The sequence below is a fragment of the Chinchilla lanigera genome, unplaced genomic scaffold, assembly GCF_000276665.1.
Source record: "Chinchilla lanigera isolate Chin_1 unplaced genomic scaffold, ChiLan1.0 scaffold00039, whole genome shotgun sequence".
NCBI classification, from domain to species: Eukaryota; Metazoa; Chordata; class Mammalia; order Rodentia; family Chinchillidae; genus Chinchilla; species Chinchilla lanigera.
Genome location: NW_004955440.1, coordinates 16,975,658 through 16,994,237, shown reverse-complemented (window position 1 = coordinate 16,994,237; position 18,580 = coordinate 16,975,658). Strand labels below are relative to the sequence as shown.

The 18,580-nt window shown below is 42.2% G+C and overlaps 1 protein-coding gene across 1 annotated transcript in view; it reads right to left on the bottom strand.

The window, feature by feature from the left end:
- Positions 1–16,528, bottom strand: part of Rif1 (replication timing regulatory factor 1) — a gene marked incomplete at its 5' end in the record, with an annotated part of 70,100 nt that extends 53,572 nt beyond the window's left edge. The window contains 8 exon segments of the mRNA XM_013517488.1: positions 892–1,006; positions 3,143–3,294; positions 5,318–5,456; positions 9,458–9,550; positions 12,934–13,123; positions 14,887–14,981; positions 15,069–15,196; positions 16,432–16,528. Coding sequence (XP_013372942.1) covers positions 892–1,006; positions 3,143–3,294; positions 5,318–5,456; positions 9,458–9,550; positions 12,934–13,123; positions 14,887–14,981; positions 15,069–15,196; positions 16,432–16,528 — 1,009 coding nt within the window.
- Between the last annotated feature and the right edge of the window lie 2,052 nt (positions 16,529–18,580).

The window sequence follows — 18,580 nt, the reverse complement described above, 5'->3', positions numbered from 1 at the left end:
TATTTTATATCAGTTACTAGCTCCCTAAATACATGTATTTAGCTTATTCCATTTCAGGAAAATGTACTTTTAAAAACACAATTTAAATACCAAGTATTAATCTATGCGTTGAAATCATTACCTCGCAGGTCTTTCTGAACTTAAAGAATGAGAAGGATAACAACAACAAATAACTTTTTCAATACTGTAACACACTAAGCCACATTTCTTTTATCTGTAAGACCTGTCTGTAATCAAAGCTTGAAGATTCTGGTCGAGAAGAAGAGAAATTTCATGTTGCTTTATACTGGCCATTCTAAAAGCTGTCTGCACTGAAACTCATACTGGTGGGAAAGCATCCACCCTCTCCAACTACAACAATACACTAAAACAAAGGGTGGCTGAGTAAGTAGCATAATCTCAGCTACTAAGGAAGATGAGGCAGGAGTGTTAAATTCAAGGGCAGTATGGGCAACTTAGATGCAGTGTCAAAACTGAAATATTTAAGAGCCAGGGAAGTAACTCAGTGTGAAGACTGTGGGCTCAATTTCCATTACCAGAATAAATAAATTTTTAAAACTCCAAAAAGCCAGGCATGGTAGAGGGTGTCTATAATCCCAGCACTCGGGAGGCCGAGGCAGGAGGATCGTTGCAAGTTCGAGACGAGCCGAACTGGGCTATATATATAGCGAGACCCTGTCTCAAAGAAGACCAAATAAAACACTCAGAAGAGAAAAAGGGATGGGCAACTGCCACAGGCACAAGGCCCTGGGTTCACCCACGATCACCCCCACCCCTGCAAAAGAAAACTCAGTGATAAAGCAAGAATATACATAAATGGATTTTTAAAGTACCAGGCCTTCATTCAAAGCCTTTAAAAAGAGGAAAATAAGGAGAGTGTCTGTCCCTTACCTTTGTGTACAGGAGTCACAGGGCTTAATCCTGGAGAAGCAGTTACACGAGATGAATTTCCTGGAGGGGAAGCACTGGAATCACTTATTGTGCTCTGAATCAGCGGCACACAAACCTATTGAGTGAAAGGGAAAGGTCTATAAACTATGCTGTTATATTGTTCTAACAGCTGCGACAACACAGTTAAATTTCTTTTAAAAGCAACTTAAAAAAAATAAATAAAAATAAAAAATAAGTTAAAAAAAAGCAACTTAAAATTTTTGATGCGAAGATTAAGTACCCCCACTAGGTGGCACATGCCTGAAATCCCAGTACTTGGAATGCCATGGATTTGACATCAGCCTGGCTACACCTTGAGTTCAAGTCAGCCTAAATTACACAGGGAGACCCTGCCTCAAGAAAACAAACAAGCAAAAAATAGAAAAGAAAAGAAGAAGGTTGAGCATCTGTAATCTGAAAATCTGAAAACTCCAGAAATTGTTCTATTTTGAGCCCTCAATGCTACACATGGAAAATTCTACACTTGCCTAGCCTTATGTGAGGTCAGTTAACATGAGAAAATTTTAAAAGCAAACTACTTCTGTTAAGCTTTTCAGATAAGGGACTCTCAATCTATACTGAATTACACTGGTTGTTCCCATCCAGACTAAAAACTGAAATTTAGGAAAATAAAGCTTCATACTACAACTGTATCTGTCTAAATGTGTATTATCTATACATTTCAGTCTTTAAAATCCCAGACAGAAAATTATAGACATAAACTTTTCAAACAATATTTACTTGACTATTCTATGCAGTAATGACAGACTTGGTTTTAGCCTTTTTTTGGTGCTGATGCCAAACTTAGGGCCTGCGATGACGTCCAAGTCTCATGCTAGATACATGCTCTACTACTGTACTGGACAACAGACCACGGATGTCAAGGTTTATAGAAAAGATCCCTGGAAAATATCAAGGACAAGTAAAACCTCATTTCTAAAACCACTCCAGGACAGCCGGGCATGCTGAGGCACACTTGTAATCCCAGCACTCAGGAGGCTGAGCTAAGGCAAGAGGATCAGGAGGCTGAGGTGCGAGGCTGAAGCAGGAGGATCATTGCGAATTCAAGACCAGCCTGGGCTACAAAGTGAGTTCAAGGCCAGCCTACACTGCATAGTGAAACTCTGTCTCAAAAAGAACCCCCCTCCCCCAAAAAAAACCACTCCAGGATCACGCATTTAAATCACTGAATCAGTTACTCCAATTAGTTTATCTCCAACCTACAATCAAGAAAATCCATTATGATTCCAGTAAGATATTACTAGGAGCCAGGGATAGCTCAGTAGCACAAGCATCTTCCTGGCAAGCACAAGATCCTGAGTTCAATTCCCAGTTTAAAAAAAAAAAAAAATCAAACCACACCAACAAGATGTTACTATCAATGCCCAATTTCAATTACTTCATGTTACACGCAGCTTAGAGCCTTTTATGAAAAAATTAAGAACGTACCAAAAAAAACAAACATGGCTCAAGTGTTAAATCCCTTTCTAAGACTGCAATCCCTAATTTTCCTTTATATGGAATGTAAGAAAGCCACTGTAAAGCCAGGTACAGTGGTACATGCCTACAATCCCAGCACTTCAAAGGCTGAGGCAGAAGAATCAGGAGTTCAAGACCAGCAATAATCCCAGCAGACCAAAGGCTGAGGGAGGAGGATTGCAGTAAGTTCAAGGCCGGCCTAGGATACACAAGAGTATAAGGCCAGCTGAACTGGCAAGACCCTGTCTCAAAAAACCCCAAAAAAGCCAGGTTTAAATTAATACCTAACTGTCAAAACATATTAAAATACACAAGAAAAAAACCATTCCTATCAAAAAATAACTACAATGAGATTAAATGATTTGTAGCCTAGAAAAGGGACAAACAAAAAAACTGAACTATACCCACTTTAACACTTTACTATTTTTCTTACGTTAATTAGTTGATTTCTAAGCCCTTTGATACAAATCTCTTAAAGCTACACTCCTTTCTAGAATACTGCCCGCAGGCGTGAAAGCCTTGTAGGCCTTCAGTTCAGCCTACTGGAGAATACCCTTTGCGGGAAGTCAACTCATTTCTGAGCAGGCAAAAGGCCTTTTACACACTGCGGCCTACTGACACACAGCAGAAATAAAACTAAAAGACCACATTTACAAAATTTAAGAGCACTGTAATAATTTTTTAAAAACCAGGAAAAAAAAATCACATGAAGTATTCACGCATGTAACATTACCTGTTCAAAATTAGCAGGGAGGTGAGGTCCAAGTCTCATCAGCAAATACCACCAAACTTCCAGTTTTGTTAATGCCAGAGTTTCTGTTCTCACATGGATGGAACTCAACGGCTGCATTAACAACTTCAGTCTTTTTGCACTACACAATATATCTTAAAAGAAAATAAGCACACAGGTAAAATGATTTAAGAAGAAAGATTACATTTTTAAAATGAGCTATGCAAATCTTTTATACAGCTGGAACATTTTGAAACAAAAACCACCATGCTATTCTTACTCTACCCGAAAGTCTGACAAACTCCAACAGAGCTAGAAGGGAGCCCCGCACAGGCGTCTTTATTAGATGCCGTGTGTCTGGGATGGTTTTCCCACCAGGGCGCATCCGGCCATGTCTGCAATACTTCGGTCGTTGCGCCCTGCGGGGATGACACTACTGCTCCGTGGGCTGGAACCAAGGATGCTGTCCAGCTGACTAAAACACACCAGACGGTCGCTGGCAACCAACGGTCCAGTGCACAATTCCAGGACAGGAACGGCTCGTTGGCTCCCTACTACAGAGGCAGAGTGGGTGCACCCAACACTGCTGCACAGCCACATGGCCCCACACACACCACGCGCACAGGCAGGAGGCCGTGAAGGTCTGCGGCCACGAGAGCTGGGCACAGTCACACACGCCTGTAATCTCAGCACTCTGGAGGCTGAGGCAGGAGGATCACCTCGAGTTCGAGGCCAGCCTAGGCTACATTGTGAGCTCAAGGCCAGCCTGAACTACACAGTGAGAACCTGTCTCCAAAAAAAAAAAAAGTTAGAGGTCAGACTGGGCAATTTAGCAAGACCCATTCAAAATAAAAAGGTATGAAGATGTACCTCAGTGGTGAAGTGAGTGTGCCTGGGCTCAAATTCCCAGTACCACAAAAAATTAAGGCAAGGATGGGGAATAGGCATGGGACTCAGCACAGTGCTTACTTATCACGTGAGAGGCCCTGGATTCAAGAACTATTTAAAGCCAGGTGCGGTGGCGGACACCTATGATCCCAGCACCTGGGAGGCTGAGGCAGGAGGATCACCGCGAGTTCAAGACCAGCCTGGGCTACAAAGTGAGCTCAAGCCAACTGCATAGCAAGACCCTGCCTCAAAAAACACACACACACACACACAAAAAAAGGAACTACTAAAAAATAAAGAAATAAAATAGAAACACATTTTTACACTGTGTTAAAAAAACTATCATCTCTGAAGTTAACTAGTAACAACTTCTATCAAACATTACTATTGAGGATAGTGATTATATTTTAGAAATCTAAGCAGATTCACTTCATTTACTACCATAACAATATCAGATCACTAAGTATTCAGCCTGCAAATGAAATCTAATTCTTTAAACCAAGTATTTATATCACATATGTACTATACAAGTAGGACTGGTAATACTTAGGAGGTAGTCTGCATTCAAGTATTGTATCAAAAAGACTTCAAAAGGACCTTGGAACATCAAACCATGTTATTTCATGGACTGACTTTCACCAGTATTTCTTACAACTATTCGGTCACTCAAGCTGGGGATGTGGCTCAGTGGTAGGGTACACACCTAGGGTTCAATTTCTAGCACCACTAGAAAAAAGGGCATCGAAGAGCTCAGCTTGGTGCTGGAATACCACAAAAAATATTTTTCACTTTCTTCAGTTTTTCCAATACACAAATGTATCAAGTTTTAAATAATGTCTCCTTGAACTCTATTTTCACTACAGATTTACTCCTATTTCCTTAAAGTTAATGACACTGCTGGGTATGGTGGCACACATCTGTAGTCCCAGTGCTCAGGAGACTGAGGCAGGAGGATCACTGCAAGTTTGAGGCCACCTTGGACTACAAAGCGAGTTCAAGGCCAACCTACGTTAAATAGCAAGAACTTGCCTCAAAAAAAAAAAAAAGATGATACTAAGTTTCACTATAAATCCAAAGTATGAGAAAAGTATCATTGTTATCTTACTAAAAATAAAATGGGCCCGGCATGGTGGCTTACACCTGTAATCCCTCCCCCATGGAACAGGTAGGAGCATCACCTCAAATTCAAGGCCAGCCTGAACTACATAAGAAAATCCTATCTCAAAAATAAATAAGTAATTTGAAAAAATAAATTCAGAGAAAACAAAAAGTGCTACATTATTTACATACCTGGATTTAAAGCAAAATTATCTATTAAGCTCTTCCAAGCAATAAAAGCTATTTTTTTAATCATGGGTGTTCCACTTCGAAATCCCAGTTCTTCTAGCTGTAGCAAAGAGTTGATGAAACTCCCACTTCGATGCAAGGTCTAAGGCAAGAGAAAAATTATCAAGACATTACCGATCAGGCTGCTGTGTTCTCGCTCACACAGTAGTCCACGATCATGCTGTCGGGGGCGGTTCTTTTCCCACTTTCAATTGGCCTAAACTCACTCTGCAGAGCGCGCTTCTTTTCCTACCGTTAATAAAACTTTGCTACCGTTAAATTGTTGAACTTCAAGAAACAAAATATAAGCACTATTTTTATTCATTTATTCACTCACTCAATATATGTCCTGAGGATTTCAAAGTCTGAAAGGGAGACAAATCACAAACAAAACAAACCCATTATGTGTTACAGCAAATGTTAATTCTTAGGAATCTGAATTTAAGAAAATAATGCACTATATGTACATGTGCAGAATGCAAGATCACAAAACAAAGCTGAGCATGGTGGCACACACCTGTAATCCCTGCACTCAGGAGGCTGAGGCAGGAGGATCGTTGTGAGTTCAAGACTAGGCTACAAAGTGAGCTCAAGGCCAGCCTGAACTACATGGTGTGATCCTGTCTCACAAATAATCACAAAACAAAGCTGGACGAAATAGATAATGTATCATACAGAACGCTTTTAAAACAAAACGAGAAAATTAGATACACTGAAAATTGCAGCGCTCACTTTGGCAGCACATACACCAAATTGCAATGAAGTAATGTGAAAGAAAACAGGAACAGGTGGAGAGAGTACCTTAATCCCTGGGACCAGAAACACTTCAGATTTGAGAATACTGGCATATACCACACATAATGAGATTATCTTGGGGACAGAACTCAAGTCTAAACACAAAATTCATATATGTTCCATAATCACCCTATATACACACACGGCCTAGAGTTCATTTTACACGCTATTTTTAATGCACCCGTGTTCTGGCTGACACTCAGCACGTAAGATCAGGTGTGGAATTTTTCACTTTTCATGTCAAGTGAGGGAACCAAGTTTTAGGTTTTTGGAGCATTTTTGGCTTCAGAATGCCTACTCCACATATATGAAAAATATGAGCAGTATTAGTGAGAAAAGTGGAAACCCTATTAAAAATGTTTTCAGGCACATGAAAATAGGCAGAAAAATTAGCTAAAAGCCTACCCTCAATGTAGAAAACAACAACACCTGCTAAAGCAAATAATTAAAAAGGCAGGCACAGTGGCACTCTCGCCTACACTGTGATTCCAACGCTGGTTGTTCGGAAACAAGAGGATCACTCACAAGTTTGGGTCACCTGTGTAACTGTGCAAGACCCTAACTCAGGAAGTGCTGGGGATATAATTCTGTCACAGATCCTGGGGGTTCAATACTATCAGCACCAAACAAAAAAAAAGGCCCATGATCAACCAAACAGGATAAATTCAAAATCAGTCCCAAATATTACATATGACTGAAATGCAAGTAATATCTAACAAAATAAATAAATAAATGACAAGTAAACAATTTGAAGGAACTGGGCGTGGTGGTGCATGCCTGAAATCCCAGCACTCAAGAGGCTGAGGTAGGAGAATCACTGAGTTTGAGGCCTGCCTGGGCTACAAAGTGACTTCAAGACCATCCTGAACTGCTGCACAGTGAGACCCTGTCTCCAAAAGACAAAAAAAATTTCACTGCTAAGAAACTAGAAAACACATATAATCTTAGCATAATGTACCCAGCACTAGGGACTGGGGATTCAGCTCAGCAGCACAGCGCCTGCCTGGCAAGTGGGAGGTCCTGAGTTTGATTCCCGGTACCAGGGAAAAAAAAAAGTACCCAGCACTTGGGAGGCTGAGGCAGGAGGACTGCTGCAAATGTGAGGCCTGCCTGGGCTACAAAGTGAGCCCAAGACCAGCCAGAACTGCTTAGTGAGACCCTGTCTCAAAAAGGCAAAACAACAAAAAAAACTGTAACATAACATAAATGGCATAAACAACGAATACACTCTACTGAATGGCTTAAAAACAAAAATTCACAACGAAGCTACTAGACCTAGTAAATCCAGCAAAGTTACAAACCAAGATCCACATATCACTTGTATTTCTATAGATCAGCAAGGAAAACATTCTAATAAACAGTATCTGAGGTTGAGGAAGGATCACTGCAAGCTGGAGGCCAGCCTGGGCTATACAGCGAGACTCTTGACTTACATACACACACACAAAGGCATTTGCAAGAATTAATTATGATCGCTGGCTGAGGAGGTCCACCCGCGGACACACATGAATCATTCCAACATGGAAAAAGCCCTGGGAGTACATGCCACACGAGTCGCTCTTGCCCCTGCTGTTTAGAACCAGAAAGGTCCAGAGTCAGCCGAGGAGCAGCTGCTGAACAAGGACTTGGAGAGTATGAGAATACAAACTACTCCTGAAGACTCAGAGGTCTAGTTGACTGGGGTCACCAGAGCCATTCGGAAGCTGTAAATCAGGAGGACCTTGTGCAATACCTAGGGGGACCCCCTGGAAGCCATTCTTCCCCTGACAGTACAGGCTGTGGTAGAGGAGCACGTGGAGCTCCAGAGAGGTCTGCACCGAGATTCCTGCTGCCTGTGCTGACGGCTGGGGAGAGGACATGACACTAAGTAGTTGTGGGGTCCCAATGCGATGGGAGGCTGGACAGAAAAAGCTACAAAAACTGGCTTTTGCCCCAGATGGCTCACTTGAGATATTAGTAAGAACTGTCTCCTCAGTAGTCTATAGCTGTGACGAGGCGACAACCAAGGCAAGAAAACAAAGAGACCGAGAAAAAACAGCTGCTTTTGCTGCAGCACTAAGAGAAACAGACCCTAAGTCTGATTCTCCCGGCCCCAAGAAAACTCCACAACTACATTCATCTGCTACCACTGTTAAAAGCCAGGCCACTTCAAGAGGAACTGCCCTAAGAAGCCCCCTGGGCCATGCCCTGAATGCAAAGGTGGTCACCAGACCAGAGATCGGTCTGCCCTCTGAAGCGGAGGCCCCAGAGCTCAGACCCATCCTACCAGTTAGTGCAACAGGAATGAGGGGGCCCGGGGCATACTCTGCCTTCTCCCTCTGGCCAGACTGTCATCTCCATCAAGGAGTCCTGGGTAATCATGACTATGGAGGAACAAGAAAACAGCATGTTGCTAGACACAGGTGCAAGTCTCTCGGTCCTTCCCTTCAATCCTGGCCTTCCTTGCAGCTGTCACACCTCAGTGAAAGGAGTCACTGGTGAGGAGGTAATACGCTATTTTTCACAACCCTTAGGCTATAAGTACTTGTTAGATCCTTCTTGCATATCTCTGTCTTCCTGAGAAACTACTTCGAAGATACCACCATGTGTTACAGCACCCAGTGGTCTTTTCCTACTAATCTGTCCACAGCTCTGCAATGTCTGTAGCAGTGCTCGTGAGCACTGTCCTGCAGTTATCTGTGCTTGTCTCCTGCACACCAGCCGTGAAGGTTTTCTTGTTTGTCCTTTGTGTTTTGTATTTTCTTTATTACTTTGTATTATTCATAGTACTGTAATACAATACATCATTTTTAGGAGTATTTTTGCACTGTGGAATGAACTCTCGAGTTTCCATTATTTCTTACAAGAAAATTCACTTTGACATCCAAGCGCCTTGGATTATAAGCATGTTTCTGGAATAAATCATGCCTGCAAATCGAAGTTGCACTGTATTCATTACACAACCTTTTATGTGTTTTCCCAATTAAAGACACCTTTTTAAATATATGATGTTGATCTCCTACCGCTGAACTCAAAACAACAGCACTGTAACTCATGCCAGAGCAAAGGTTATTTAACATATGCACAACCATTCTATGCTTACAAACACTCATTAGACACTAGGCCATCTCAAACCACAAAGTCACCCAAAATAGAGGGGGAAAAAAACACAAAAAAATGTGTAAAATGGACCACAAAGTGGACACGTGTTTAAAGCTTCAAAGATAACGTGTAACTTTCCTGGGCCTTAGCTGAAATCATACACTTTGGGTAATTCAAATTCTGTACCACTCTGCCTATCTACCAATGAGGTGAAATAATAGCACTTACCTTTCCAAGAAGTCTGACGAACAAGGGCCATAATTTTAAAACATAGGTCTCATTTTTACTCATAAATAGCTTTTGCAGTTCTGAGATCAATTTCTGCGAAGAAAGTAAAACATTTAGTAAACACAAGAAAATAATGCAGTATCAAAAGTCTAGAAATAACTCACAAATTATTTCTCAAATAATCATTATAATAAAAAACTACCCCCCACCAGCCAGGCATGGTGGCGCACGCCTGTAATCCCAGCCCTCAGGAGGCTCAGGCAGGCAGATCATTTCAAGTTTGAGAACAGGCTGGGCTCCAAAGTGAGCTCAAACAGCAAGACTGTCACAAAAAAACATAAATACATACACACATACATACCACCCTCCCCACAAAGCAAGCAAAGCTTTAAAGCACACAGTAAATCCAAAAAGTTTTACAGTATACATTCAACAAAAAAAGACTCAATGTATATATTAACATATATTATTAACATATATAATTAACATATATTATTAACATATATTGACATATAACATTTATCACTTATTTGGCCATTCCACCATACATCAACCTAGTTTATTTTTTCCTACCAGAATATTCTCTCCTAAAAATTTCAGCATGTACATTATTAACTAAAGCTCCAATGATCATATACTAATCTCACACTAATTAAAAAATACGTATCGTTAGTTTCATGGACAACCAATATCCAAAACCACTTAAATGTATAAACAGCCAGGAATAATGGTGCATGCCTCTCAATCTCAGCATCCTAAAAGTTGATGCAGATGGATCACCAATTTAGATGTCAGCCTGGACACTTCGTAGTGAGTTTGAGGCCAGCCTGGACACAGTGAGACCTTGTCTCAAAAAACCAAACACTGAACTTACGTTACAAACAGGCCTTCCAAGTTAAAACAAACAAACAAACAAACGAACGAACAGGTTTCCAAGGCAGAGGGCTCCCTCACTGCCCAGATTACTGTGTCTCATCACCCATACTCCCAGCTCCTGCTCAAGCACCCACATTCTGAACACAGCCAGAATGACTACTTTACATGAACAACTAGGTTTTTTTTTTTTTTTTTTTGAGACAGGGTCTTTACTATGTAGTTCAGGCTTGCCTTGGACTCACTTTGTAGCCCAGGCTGGCCTCAAACACAGCAATCCTCCTGCCTCACCTCCTGAGTGCTAGGATTACAGGTGTGCACCACCACACCCGGCTACAACTTGGTGTCTTAATACCTTATTTCAAAATAAACAATGTTAAAACAGTGCAGAAGACCCTGGATACAATCCCCAGTGCCTGGGGCTGGGGATTTAGCTCAGCAGCAAAGCGCCTGCCTGGCAAGCACAAGGTCGTGAGTTTGGTTCCTGGTACTGGAGAAAAACCAAAACCAAAAAAAAAAAAAAAATCCCCAGTGCCACAAAATATATAATAAAATCTGAGCTACATGTATTATATCCAGGTTCAAAGTATTCAAATAGGACTGCCCATTAAAATGAGAATAACGGGCCGGGGATACAGCTCAGGGGCGCAAGCGCCTGGCCTGGTAAGTGCAAAGTCCTGAGTTTGATTCCCCGCACCAAAGGATAAAAAGAGAATAAAGCTCAACACAGTGGTTCACATGTCATGCCAGCTACTCAGGAAGCTCAAAGGAGAGCCTGGCTAGGCATAGTGGCACACACCTGCAATCCCAGCACTCAGCAGGCTGAGGCAGGAGGACTGCTTCAAGAGGAGACCTGCCTGGAGTACAAAGTGAGTTCACACCAACCTGAAACCTCATCTCAAAAAAGACAGTGAACTCTCATCTCAGAAAGCCAAAAAAAGACACTGAAGGACAGACTTAGTCAGATCCTGTCTCAAAAAGAGAGAAAGAGCTGGGCGTGGTGGCGCACACCTGTAATCCAGCACTCGGGATGCTGAAGCAGAAGGATTCTTGAGAGCTGGAGACCAGCCTGGGCTACAAACTGAGCTCAAGGCCAGCCTGAACTGCATAGCGAGACCCTGTCTCTCCAAAAAAGAAAAAAAAAAAGAACGAACAGGAAGAAAAGAGAACCTCAAGTTTGAGCCCCACCTGGCAACTTAACAGGACCTTGTCTGGAAAAACAAAAACAGTGGTGCGGGACACACTGGGGACATAGCTTAGTGGTACACTACTTCCCTACCATGTGCACGATCCTAGTGTAGTCCCAGCACTGCAAAGAAAAATAAAAAATAAAGGGCTAAGGATATAGCTCAGCACTCCGAGTCCAATCTCCAATACCACGTACAAAGTACAAACAATGGCTGGGCGTGGTGGCGCACGCCTGTAATCCCAGCACTGAGGAGGCTGAAACAGGAGGATCGTTCCAAGTTTGAGCCCAGCCTGTGCTACAAAGTGAGCTCAAGGCCAGCCTGAACTGCACAGCAAGACCCTGTCTCAAAAAGACAAAAAAAAAAAAAGTACAAACAATGGTCCCCCATGTTCTGTGGCCTCCGCTCCTCTGAGGTCACCTTCCACTCCGTCCAGTCACACTGCCCGTGGAGTTCACCAAACACCGGCTGGCACACAACTTAAGAGCAGGCCCTCTTGCCCTCGTGGAATGTACCCACACTGCCCATAGCAACTCCCTACTCCCTTGCAGTCACGGTCCTCATGCAGTGGTGGCAAGCTCAGGGCACAGAACTGCAGAGGGCACACAGAGCCCTCTCTGCTGCATGTGAGCCCAGTCGCCCGGCAGCTGAGTGTGGGTGGGCTGCAGCATGAGCACTTGGTCTCCAGGTGGTCTGCCCTCACTGTACTAATGTCTTTCTTTTTAATCTGCCTTGACCGTTTCATCACTCCGTCTCTCTTGTCCCTGCCGCTACAGAGTGGCTTTCACTTAACACTGTCCACCTCATCTCTTTACACCAGGACGTAAGCACTGCGATAAGCCCTCGTTTCACACTGCAGTTACCAGGACCTGAACAACGCACTGCACGTAACACATGCCCAATGCATGCTGTGAGAATACAGGCTGATAACCCTGAGAGTGAAGCAAATCATGAACAGGAAATTCAACAGACTAGGTGAATTTTCGTGAGTTAGTTTGCATCTACTGATATTATGCTATAACCCAACCCCAACAGGACTAAATTAGTTACTATTCATTTTCAATAATGTTATCACTTTCTATTCACTATTCGTTGGGAATGGGACAAAATACTGTATCTGGACCGTAACAAACTTCTGTGTACATGAAATTCAACAAGTCTTTACTGTTTTGATTCAAAGCTTAAGTCCTAGATCACAGTGCAGTTATACTGACATGAGCCGAGACTGAATTTTTTTTTTTTTTTTTGGTTTTTTTCCAGTACCGGGAATCGAACTCAAACCTTGCACTTGCCAGGCCGGCGCTGTGCCACTGGGCTAAATCCCCAGCCCCAAGCCCAGACTGAATTTTCAACTTAGCTTAAGTACAGAACATCCAACGCAGTATTCAGAAAATCCCTACCCAATGTAATACTTACAGTGGTCATAAGATGCTCTGTAATGGATGCTATTTCTTGTTGTTTCTGAAGCAACAATGGCATTCCCATCTCCAGAGCAGTGGCTCCCCGCAAGTGTACTTTCTGTGCTGAATGAACCACTAAAGGTATGACCAGTTTTGCCCACCTCACTGACTCTTCTCCCATCTGAACTGGGGCTTGTTCGATTAACCTGTTGAGTAAGAGTCGTCAATGGTTAGATGAGCCTCACTTTGTAAGTAACACAGCAAAGAGCACACAGCCGTAAAAGCAGGCTCTTCTGCGCTCCACGCCCACTGGCTTTGGAATACACACACTGTGCATACAGACACTTGCTAATTTGTATACTTCTGTAAGGTCTCTAGAATTTTTTGGGGGGTGCTGGGGACTTAAGTCAGGGCCTTGTGCATGCAGCACAACTGCTCCATCACTGAGCAAAGCCTCCAGTCTGTTTTTATGAAATTTTTAAATAAGGAAAACACGTGGCCTTGTCTTTAGTTAGCTGGGCATGGTAGCACTTTTTTTTCTTTTTTTTTGTGGTACTGGGAATTGAACTCATGACCTTGTGCTTGCCAGGCAGGTGCTTATGCCACTGAGCTACTTCCCCAGGCCAGTGGCACATGTTTGTAATCCAAGCACTTAGGAAGCTGAGGCAGGCAGATGGTCACTGAGTTTAAGAGGAGCCTGTGCTACACAATGAGGTCAAAAGCCCCAACTACATGACAACACCCTTATCTCAAAAAGACCAAAAAGAAAAAATTTTAAAATACCAGTTATTGTTAAACTACCGAACTGAACATTTTTTTTGAGACAGGGTCTCACTCTGCAGTTCAGGCAGGACCTCCAACTTGCTGTGATCCTCCTGCCTCAGCCTCCCAAGTGCTGGGATTACAGGTCTGCCCCACCACACCTGGCTTGAAATGCAACATTCTTAGAGAAGATAGCCGGTGAACCATGATACAAGCATCCGAATACCAGACAGCTCAACTGAAGAAAACTTTGAAAATAAAACAGCTTGTATCATGAGCTTGTTAAAGAGGAGGGAAGAATAAGAAGAATCTAAGGCATTTTTCTGTTCCCCCAGAGGCAAGCACTATCTTCCTAAGCAGCCCCTTAGTCCACTTACAAATTGTACTTTTTAAATTCTTGCAAAAACTTTAGCATGGATAACTTTAAAATCAGAGCTGCCTTTCCATTTTTTTTTTCCTCCGGTACCGGGAATCAAACACGACCTCGCGCTTGCCAGAAAGGCGCTGTGCCACTGAGCTAAATCCCCAGCCCCAGAGCTGCCTTTTATCAGCAGGAGCATAACAAAACTTTACTTTTTAAGACTTCTCAGTAAGCTGGGCACCTGTAATCCCAGCACTCAGGAGGCTGAGGCAGGAGGATCATTCCGAGTTTGAGGTCAGCCTAGGCTACAAAGTGAGCTCAAGGCCAGGCTGAACTGCATAGCAAGACCCTGTCTCAAAAAGACCAAAAGAAAGAAAAAAAAAAAAAGTAAATATAAACAAATTCAGCAATCTATGGACATCTATATCCATCTTGTTACCTTCCTGTTCTTTTAATAGTGTGGTCTAAAAGATATTCCCTTCCTTTAATGTCTTTCATTTAAATCCCAAAAGCCAGCTAGGGTATAGTGCAGTGATACAGTATTTGCCTCACATGTGCAAGGTTCTGGGTTGAGTCCCCAGCACCACAAAAAATAAATCCCGAAGTCCAAGCCCTAAAGCAATTTGATTTTATTTTTGCTTTTTTGAGAGAGGGTCTTGCTATGTATTTCAGGCAGGTTGTGAACTCACTGTTGTAGCCCAGTCTGACTTTATTGGCCTCCCGAGTACTGGAATTACTAATTTCTAGGATTACGGTGTGTGCCACCAAGCCTACGTGTAATCCTTAAAGTAAAGTCGAAACCAAGGAAAGCAATCACTGCAATTTACACAGTGCCCCACAGCATACCTTATGATAACATTTAATGCTTCGAAATCAACAACAGCAGAATGTATCTCTCCTTTATTAAACACTATTTCTAATGTATCAATTATAGCGGATACCTAAAAGACAGAACCAAATAAATACGGATCAAATAGGCTCGATGTTTTAATTGGCATATACTTAAGACAAACAGAAGCTATACTCACCATTTTGCCAACAACTTCAGTGGGAAACGTCTGTTTGGATATTACCCAAAGAGCCCTGGTACGTACATTTTTGTCTGAACTTTTAACAATATCATTCAACTGTGAAAGCAGCTCTTGCATATTTGCTTCTAAAAAGCAAGGAATTTTAAATTTAATTATTGCAATACTTTACAATTGTTTAAAATTTCAAACATCAAAGAATAACAACAAACTGTCCATTCAAAAAACTAAATCTATATCCAAAGAAAGATCAGAGAGCCAGTGCTAATGCAAACTTTCCAAAATATAAAATACAAAGCAGAGGAAAGTGCATTCAGAGAAAACAAACTGAAGTTATAGGGTGCAAGTAGACACGTCATACAACTGAAATAACTCGAAGCCTAACTAAGAACATGTAAGGCCATTTTTGCCAATGTGTAAATTCCGCAAGTGCCTGGCACGGTGGCGTCCGCCTTTACTAGCATTCAGGAGGCTGAGACTGGAAGATCACTGACAGTTCAAGGCCAGCCTGGGCTAGACAGTGAGTTTAAGGTCAGCCTGAACTACATAGCAAGACCCTGTCTCAGAAAAATAAATCCCACAAATCTGCTCCAAGACGAACTACTTTAGGTCGTCCTCACTTCTATACGTAAAGAGTAAACAGCAACCTTTCAGGGAAAGAAAGGTAACTTCTTGACCCTCTCTAAAGATGCCCCCCCCATTTCCTTTACAGTGACAAACTACTAACTACATGAGCAGCGTTGCTTCACACATGGAAGGTGTCGGGTTCTGTACTCTCAATCCCACTTTCAGTTCTGAATTACACCACAGCTACCATCACTGTGACTGAATTCAGCATGCGCCTCAGGACACACACCTGAAAACCAGGTAATTCATTACTCTCTTCCAAAGTAAGACATGCCTGCTTTAAAAAACGTTCCCTCTGCACAGCAGTCACATGTACTGGAGACCGGACATGGGGCCTTGTAAACTCTACCACTAAACTGTAATCCCAGTTTACAACCATACTTAAACAGCCTTCTTTTTTTTTGTCTTTTTCAGACAGTCACACTATGCAGTTCAGGTTGGCCTTGAGCTCACTTTGTAGCTCAGGCTGGTCTCCAACTCGCAAGGATCCTCCTGCCTCAGCCTCCCGGGTGCTGAGATTACAGGCGTGCGCAACTACACCCAGCAAACAGCCTTATTTCTCTACCACATCTTACAGTACCAAACTTTGAACTGTGTCTAGGGAATGACAATCTGATTATTTCTTTCTCAAAAGCAAATCCTAAACTATAAATTATGAAACTAACCCAGTGATAATAGTACTGCCAACACAATTTAGTTTAAACTTAGCATTAATGGTCATAATAAACGTATCTACCTGATAACCCTGAAGTAACTTTGGGATTATATAAGCAAAAGCCCAAGGCCTGAAGAGCAGCACTGCTCAGCTCTGAGTTCTGACTGGAAATGTGAGTCTACAAAAGAAACACATTTATTAAAAACAAGTACAACTGCAAAACCATTGTCAGAAAGCCAAAGTCAATTACAAAATAACCAGTACATTACTTTTTTTTTCATTTCATTTTAATACAACCAATAAACAAATTTTTGAGTACCGGTGAAAAATATTAGATAGCAAACTACAGAGCTTGGAGGAAAGCTCAAACAAAAAAAAGGATGGACTGGGGATATAGCTCAGTGGCACAAGCGCCTGTCTGACAGGTGCAAGGTCCTGAGTTTTTCTGGTCCAGGTACCAAAAAAAAAAAAAGGGAGCTAGACAAAGCTCAAATGACAGAACATTTTTAACAGATAAAGAATATTCATGTGAAAGAAAATAAAAAAATCAACAGACAAAAGATATTAATATTATTAGACAAGAAATAAAGAACAGGAGGCAGGACCCTTTGGCAAAGACTAAGCCAAACACTCAACTGCAAGGCCAACCACCAAGTGACACTTCTTACTGAGGCTGTGAGCTAGAAGAGGAAGGAGTTAGAAGGTAACATTTCCTAGGCTACCTAGTGTATTAGGAACTTTAAGGTATCGCCATCATTTTTTGTGGCACTGGTACTGAATCTAGGACCTTCTCTTCGAGCCAGGTGTGAGGCGCACGCCTGTAATCCTAGCACTAGGGAGGGCTGAGGCAGGAGGACCTTTGTGAGCTCAAGACCAGCCTGAGTTACAACGTGAGCTCAAGGCCAGCCTGAACTCATATTGAGACACTGTCTCAAAAACACACATATACAAAAAAAATTTCCAGACAGGATCTTGGTAAATCGCTGGGCTAGCCTTAAATCTACCATTCTCTTATCTGCCTCAGCCTCCCAAGTGATGAGATTATGGATAAATTCTAAATTCTGGGATTACAGACATGAAGCACCAGCCCAGCTCAGGGGTACCTGTTCAAAAATTAAGGAAAACCCAAAGACTAAAGCGTGAGTATGAGACAGATTACAGCAACTTGCTCAGATGACCAAGGCTAAGACTGACAGCTAATACTCTGTCTCTTAGACAAAAGCTAGTACATGGCTATGATTTTTTTTTTTTCAGTACTGGGATTGAACACCAGACCTTTTTCATTTCCAGACAGGGTCTTGGCTAAATTGTCAAGTCTGAGCTTGAATTTGTGATCTTCCTGCCTCAGTCTTCCAGACAGCTGGGATCATACAGGCTGTAATTGACCACCTTTTATTAAATCGATCTCCGTGAAAACATGAACAGCAGCAGTTTCCTCGTAGTACTGAACATCAAACCCTCAGCAGACCTAGCAAGTATTTTACCAGTTGTAACCCCAGCCAAACAGCAGTCAGTCTTATCTTCAAGAATAGTACAGGTGAGGGGGCATGGCAGAGCGTGCCTGCAATCCCAGCACTCGGGAGGCTGTATGGAGAGAATTCCCGAGTTCAAGGGCGGCCTACACTACACAGTAAAACCAGCTGACAACAAAACACGCTATGGGTGGACGGGGGATGCAGCTCAGGGTAGAGCACTCACCTCCCGAAGCCCTGGTTTCAATCCCCAGTGCCACAATAAAGTTTTTTAGAAAAAAGAAGTCCATAGACAATTCTAGCAGAATCTAAAATCAACATACAAACACTCAAACACTATTTTAATTAATGTGGTTCCTTTTCTGAAGGAATTCAATTTTCCTAATTCTCATGTAAAACATCATTTGGCTGCACTTCCACTAACCTTCCATTAGCTTCCAGAAAATTCATCAGAACTTTACATACAAACCTACTGAGAAACAGTGCAACTTGTCTCACAATTCACGCAATGGCATTTCTGATCCCATATGCTCTCAAACATTAAGTACTGCACGTGAAGGTGCACATCTTCACAACAAATACACTGCTGGAATGTGGAATATAATGAAACAAAGGGAGATAATGACATTATTATGTAATAATACTATTAAGTAAATATTACACAATAACCTGTTTATGTAAGAAACTGTTCTGCTACTTCAGCAATACTTAAGTGGGCACCTCAAATGCTTTAAAGTTTAGACAGAGGGGCTGGGGAT